At 37.8% G+C, this 7,500-nt stretch overlaps 1 protein-coding gene across 6 annotated transcripts in view; it reads right to left on the reverse strand.

Annotated features, from left to right (window-relative positions):
* LHX8 (LIM homeobox 8) overlaps positions 1–7,500 on the reverse strand; it is a 158,077-nt gene that overhangs the window by 37,558 nt on the left and 113,019 nt on the right. For 5 of the 6 annotated variants that reach the window (XM_044085794.1, XM_044085791.1, XM_044085792.1 and 2 more), the window contains exon 6: positions 5,594–5,689. In XM_044085794.1, coding sequence (XP_043941729.1) covers positions 5,594–5,689 — 96 coding nt within the window. Of the gene's footprint in view, positions 1–5,593; positions 5,704–7,500 lie in introns of all 6 variants that reach the window. The other variant, XM_044085796.1, reaches the window with a different exon arrangement.

The following is a 7,500-nucleotide window of genomic DNA, read 5'->3' on the forward strand; positions in this document are numbered from 1 at the left end:
GTACAATGTCTGGCTCTAGATGCCATGCCCCTGATACAAGGTGTACAACATGGAATTGTTTCCCAACTACAGTAGGAACATGATCAAATGCCAAGTAACTGCCTACATGTCTTACCAAATTCCTGACTAGAGAGTCTACTCTTACTTAAGGGATAAATGGTCAATGTGGTAGTTTTCTGGGGTGGCAGTCTTCCCAAAAAGATACCATGATGCACTTTTTTGGTATTGAGTTGTAGACCATGACTCTGGCACCAGTTAAGTCTGGCTTTCTTGGAGGGATTCCATAACTGCACCCAATTTGCAGTAATCTGCAATCATGGTCATTAAGGCCCTTGACATTAGCCTAGACCTCAGAAAAGTAGGTGCCAAAACAGTAGCAGCCCACAGTATAGAGCCCTTAAGAACCCCCACTAGTAACCAGCCTTTTTGTGAATAGACTGGTCTTCCTTGGACCGGTCTGCACACCAGCAGCTATCCAGTGGGTGATGCAAGAGCTTGCATCTATACTTTGAGATTTTCTACGATGTTAGTGTTTAGTAGCATGCCAAATGCCTTGGTCAGGTTGAGATAGGCAATAGCACCATTTTGCCTTTTTCCATTGCTTTGTTGACCATCTTAGTCCTCCATATTGAGCAAGCAAGATCTGCCCTTGACAAACCCAAACTGATGTGGGTCTATCACAAGTTACCTAGGTAGTCATTTGGAATAGAATATGTAATGCCACAGAGAAGACTCGTGGATATCAGGCAGTCAGAGTTATGGGTTGATAATTCCCCAGATTGTCTGCCTTTATGCAGCAGGATAACTGTTACAGTCCTTCATTTGTTTGACATGAAGTCTATTTGGTCACTATAGTTATAGTCAATGTTTTGCGCTATTAAGGGGACATCCTGGGAAATTATCAGGACCCATTAATGTAGTGTTCTCGGCCTTGGGCATCACTGTCTGCTCTAAGATAATTGGAGTTATGGATATTTCTCAAGGGGCATTTGGCAAGGAGAGATGGGTTAAAATTGGGGCTAAAAGTAGTCCACCAGAAGGTTTGCTATATCTTCTGGAACGATATATGCAGCACCATTTACAATTAAGAGGTTATATTGCCGTGTATAGTTTGAGGATACAGATATAGCTGAAGAAAGCTTTAGGATGGTCCTTAGCCTGGGAGGCCAATTTTACCTCAAAACTGGGTTTGGTAGACTTAATTAGCCCTGCTTTACTTGCTTAGGTTGATAAGTTTTTTTTTTTTTTTAAAAAAGCCTTGCTGGGAATTGGCTAATATGATTATACAGTCTTTCTGTGAACTATTCCACAAAGCCAGCAGTGTTCTCAGGATTTGGGGGGGCCAGCTAGAATTTTTGAAGGGTTTCACTTACAAGTTTAGGAATTATTCTAGTGCAAAATGCCAGGGTTAGTCAGTGTTCCTGGTTTTACCTTTACTTCCGGAGGGGGTCAGCTTTATTATTTGACCTGGGTCAGCTTTATTATTTGACCTGACCAGCAATGATATTACAACTAGGAAAGATGCAGTGCTCCACTATGTTTGAGGACCATTCAGGGATACTATCACAATATAAAAAAGTGACTATCACAATATAAAAGTTGCCAAAGTATGATGTTTGGTTGAATGGGAAGAGTTTTATGGTTTTCCTGGTCACAGAAGTGGACCACTAACTTGGAAGGACACAGCATGGGACTTTGTCCAAGGTAATCTGGATGTGGGGAGCTCAGGCATGTCCTACTGATAGACTAGCCTTGATGAGTTTGCCTTCTTTTTCCTCTTCCTGTGCAGTAGTTGGTCTACATGTGAGAAAGGTATTGCATCCATGCAGTACTGGTAAGATTGCAGCTTTAAACCATGTCTCAGTGACTACATCTACATTCTCCAGCATGAGGAGAGTTTGTAGGGAGTGGAGTGGAATCGAGTAGCAATACCTTCAGATTTTTCTGGGTTGGTTTAGCTATTTTGGCAGGTTTATCAGGTTGGCAATACATAAAAATGGCAGTATGGGGATGTACAAGGTTAAATGCAATTAAAATTTCTGTTCATATTGTGGGATCATCCCTGGAGAAGGTAGAATTCTGCTCAAAGCAAGGGTCTTACCAGCCTGGCACATGATCCAAAAGTTCTGTCATGCTTCTCTTTATGCAGTCCAGGGAGGAGTCAGTCTCAGGACTACGAGTAATGCCGATGGTTCAACGACCCAAATGCATGATGATCCAACAAGCTACCATCCTCAGTCAGAGGAATGTGACTGTTGCTTAGCCTAGTAAGTCCCCCCACTCTGAACACAGCATGAAGGACATGTTGCCTATGTACAAAACACTAGACAAGTTGAGAGATCACAGACATTCTTCCATTGGCTGCATATTCCTATAAAAATGCCAATGCAATCTTTCAATACCTATAGATAATTTGGTTCCATAAATCACGGATGCTAAATTCTATCCATATTGGGAGACCAGCTCCAGTAATGGAGATCTGACCAAAGTCCATTCAGATATAGTCAGCTGATGGAAGTTTGCTGCCAAATGCAACTTCCCTATGAGATTCTTTGAAACATCAAGCCTGATTACAGAAGTCTGTATACACACCAAATTAACAAATCATGAATAAAAAAACACAAGTTCTGTGAAAAGAAAGTTCCAGTTGTACAGTCCTGAATAATTAAAGGCATTCTGTGAAATGATCAGACAATTGCATTCCCCCAGTAAAGAAAGTACAGTTGTGCAAGTAAATACCTTAACAGTACATGACAGAATGATCACTGCTGCAGTAGCTTAAGTTATATGGGGTTATATCTTGCCAAGACTAACAGCTAGCTATCAAAGCTTTAAGGCAGCTTCATCACCACCAATGAATTAGACATTGTGAACAGAGCTGACTAAGACAGGTTTGAAGCACCAAGCCATTCAGAGCTTTCATGGCAACTGGCAGGAGGAGGTTAAGCCTTGAGAGGACATTGCTAGAAATAAACAAGTGATCACACAAATGTCCACACACTGGCATAAAAAAAAACACACACACAAGGGGTATGGATGAGGAAGCAGCTACTGCAACAGTGATCATTTGGACATAGAACTTGCAGAACTGTACTATGTTCATCATATTGATCACTGCTGTGGTAGGTTAAGCTATATGGGTAGATTACCATAGCTTAGAACAAATGGGAGGTGAAAGGGGAAGGTTTAAGGAAGCTACTGAACACCTACTGGAAAGTTTTACAGAGTTTACTTTTTTTTGGACTGTGTGTGACACTTGGCTTACTGAAACTTTGAGGGACTCTGCTGATTTGTCTAAGTAGTGGACTTTTCCCCTTTTCCCTCATATTACATCCTTCCTTCTGCATACTTTCTGCCAAGTAAAATTTTAATAAAGACTGCTGGGGTGAAATAATTTCCTTATTTCAAACAAGAGTACCTAGGTAACAGAAGGACCAAATACTTCCATCATCCAAAAGAAATTTATCCTCAGAACACAGTTTTATATACACAAGCAAAGCATTTCACCACAGTAGCTTTAGTTACTGCCCTGGACAAGAGAATGAGCAACTTCATATACGCACTGTTTTAGTAAATTATAAACAAACGCAATAACAGAATTCAGAGAAAACCTACCTTCAGGAGATGAAAAAGTAGCAGAATGTCCCTCAGATCAACAAGCCAACATGCAACATAGCAGCCTGATGATAGCATTCAGAATGGTTGTGAAGAAATAGATACTCTTCCAAAACCTATCAGACTTTCCAATGCATGTCCAAAGGAGAAGAATTAACATTTACCAATTTTTTCTTAGCTGCTGGGTATGACCTGGGATGAGAACCTTGCATGACCTGGGATGAGAAAACCTGTGGAACCTATTAAAGTCTATTTTTAGGGACTGAAGGTTGAGCAGTATGTATATTGCAGGGAATATCAAAAACATCCTAGAAGGTAGGCAACAAAGGAGGAACAGGAGATTGCAGTGGTATATCCACTTATATAAAATTTCTTCAAAAACGTAGATCAGCTTGCTCCCATTGAAGCAGACTATTCATCCTGAACACAACCACAGAGAAAGAAAATTAATCTCCAGTATAAACTGTGATAACACTTTCCTCGGAATCATAATCTAGGTAGCAAATATGGAAGTTACCCTATCCAGTTTATATTCCGCATACTCAAATTCAATTGATTAGAGATTTATAAAACCTGCAATAGAAGTTCTTAATTATCAACATAAAAAAGAAAATTACTTCCATTTCTTTTTTCCTCTGAATCATAATCTAGGTAAGTAAATTAATTTTAAGAGGATTAATATAAATAATAAATTTTAATTTATATTTAAACGTTTATTTTTATTTTTTATATAATTCAATTTGATGTTGTTGGTTATTAATTTACTTAAAGGTAAATTAATATTTAAATAGGTAAATATTTATTTTGTTCACGAGATAAATATTTATATGTATTTTTTTTATCTAATGTAATTTATGTTTTTTCTAGCTCATATATTTCAAACACCCATTTGCTGACAACTGAGCATGCCCGATCTCTCTAGTTTTTGGCCACGCTTTTTTTGAATTAGAAGGTTATATAAGGAAGTGATGTCATGGAATATAATTGTCTGAGGAAATCTTTTAAACAAAAGCGCTTACATATTTATTTGTTTGTGTAGTTTGCTAAATTATTTTAACTATAAGTGTGTGTTTATGATTCGTTCAATAAACAATTTTTTCTCTGGTTGGTGGCCTTTCGTTTCATTTGGTTCATTAGTTTGCTGTCGCTTGTGGAATATGTCGATAATCTAGGTAGCAAATATGGAAGTTACCCTATGCAGTTTATATTCTGCATACTCAAATTCAATTGATTAGAGATTTATAAAACCTGCAATAGAAGTTCTTAATTATCAACATAATCATCATCCAAGAAACTGGTCTACCCCAGCTACACAGGTTATGAACTCCCCACTGAATCTCCCTTGTTCAAAGAAATGGATTGTCCCATGCCCACTGACACCTGAACAGCTGTCCGGATGTGACTAATCCCTAGTCCATGATGGTGGCACAACCACAATCAACCAAATGAGTGCCTTGAATGACATTTCTGATAAAATGTCAAATACAATTAAAAATGCTGGTCTTGGAGAGACCCATTACAAGTCTGTCAAAAATATGGTCAAAAAACATGTGGATGTTCCCTAAAGTGGGCTTATCTTATTAGAAATGGAAGACATGAGCAGACAGCTGATCAGCTTGTCCTCCGAAGCCCAGGAGGCACACACAGGCATCAAGTACAGAGTTATTTGGTTCCCAGGCTGCACTTTTCTTCACACAGGAGCTCAAGCTAATAGCAACCTGGGAGAGTGAGGGTGAGCTTGTGGGCTAAAGGCTTTGGAAGACCAGCCTGCTGTTCTATCCTTTAATCCATATAGTCAAGGCTACTGCAGCAGTGATTCATAATGAACAGTTTTATGTATACATAGTCTGTTACGACAGTTTAGCAAATAGCAGTGTAAAAAATGTGCCAAAAAACCCTCAGAAAACAACCATACTTAACATGTATGAGAACATTATAAGACATTATTCACCTAGGATTTAAATTTTGATGAAAATACCTGTATAACACGTCTACTGAGGCCTGTTCTTTCAGCCAGTTTCTGGAGTGTTTGAGCATCTGGGTTGTTGTCCTGAGCAAACTGTGCTTGCATGACCTGAAAATCAAAAGCTGAGGTAGTCTTTATAGGATGTACACCAATAAAATAAAAGCACACATGCTGCACACATCTTACTATAGTGGTGCTTGACAAATTAATGCAGTAATCATATTCCACAAGTTAAATTTGCAAGTTAGGTTCATTGCTTATTAGGCAAATAACTTCAAAGTGGGGAGTTTGTCATTAATGTTCCAAATTTCAAAAAAGTTGTGCTGTCACACAAACTGCAACATAGCCAATATGCTTTCTTATGAATTTTCATTTTTGCAACAAAGTAGGCTAGGTGGACTTAGTAATGGGAGCCAGTAAAGCAATTTACAAAGGAATATGTTTGTAAGATAAAGAGGTTACCGGTTATAAGAATTTTGCCACAATGACTGCACAGATCAGAAAAAAATCTGTATGTACAAGTCACTTTAAAAATGTACATAAGGTAAGAAAGGAAAAAGTACTTTAACATCACAATTTCTCAAAGAAATTGAATCTGAAGTGGGGGGGGTTATAGTGCAACAAGATTGTTCACACACAGTCTGCACATGGCAGTAAAAGGTATAGTGCTAAGTAGATAAAGGAATGTATGCAAAAATATTCCCAAGTATTAGCAAACCTGTCACCCCCACAGAACATTACTCGTTACCAAATCTCTGTCCTACAGAAAACTTAACATCTAAGAAATATTTTAGGTTCCTGAGCTTCAGTTTGGATGGAGTTTCAGATCACGTCCTAGCAGCTTTAAGATAAGCCTAATATGCAATGAAGGGAAAAACACAACAGAAAAATAAATCATGATGGTTATGACCATCTAAGACTATTGCATATACCATTGAGCTTCGACATAAGGGCTCTGTGCTGAATGTGTGTCAGACATTATTAAATGCAACAAAAACACTAGGTGACCGGAAATAAGCAGCCCAAAAGCGATGGAAAACTTTTTATTCTTTAATAAATTCTGGTACCTCGGCCTTCGCAAGGAATGTTTACCATAAAAAAAATCCAACGCTTATAAACCAAACAGCCATAGGCAATTAAACAATGAAGTAATTAAACAATATATATTCATTTATAGAAATTAAACAATCATTTAAAGGAACCTAGTAATCATACCATTACCTAACATTTTATAACATTCAAATACAAAATAAATTATATATTTTTTTATTAAATATTATGACTACTAAAAATACTTAATACAATATACCCCTAACATACCTACAAATATTAACAAATACATGCTTTAACTGATAAATATTAAATTTCTAAATTCAAACCATTGGGATATAAAGTATTAAACTTGATAATACATTTTATGCAATGTCGGTGAACGGAGCAGCGATGGCACCAGGAGGTGCAGTCATCCATCAGCATGGTCTAAATCTTATATCCATATGGAAGGAGAGAGATGAAAAGTTGGCTTCTAGCGATCCATGCGTATGCAGTCAGAAAGATTTTTCTGCCAAATTTGATGAACTTGAAAAATTAATAGTCAAAGAGGTAACGACCTTTTATGACCCAAGACTGTTGGAGAAATATGTTGGTTCCAATATCACCCCTAGAGATCTTAGGGTTGAGCGACTACCAGCTTATGATTTTTCGGATGAGGATGGAGACCTGTTGGCAGAATGGAAGGAGATCTCCCTGCGTTGTACATTAAGCTGGCTGGGGGTGCTAATTAAAAGTAATGAAAGGGTACTTGAGAGAATGCGCTCTAGCATTTTGAATTTGCAAGAGAGCCTCTTAAAAGATACTCAAGTAAGTACATTTAATGAACAATTGACCAATATAAGAGCTAGAGTATCCAAGGTAGAAGC

The sequence above is a fragment of the Protopterus annectens genome, chromosome 10.part0, assembly GCF_019279795.1.
Source record: "Protopterus annectens isolate FY-2018-M chromosome 10.part0, PAN1.0, whole genome shotgun sequence".
Classification (NCBI taxonomy): Eukaryota; Metazoa; Chordata; order Ceratodontiformes; family Protopteridae; genus Protopterus; species Protopterus annectens.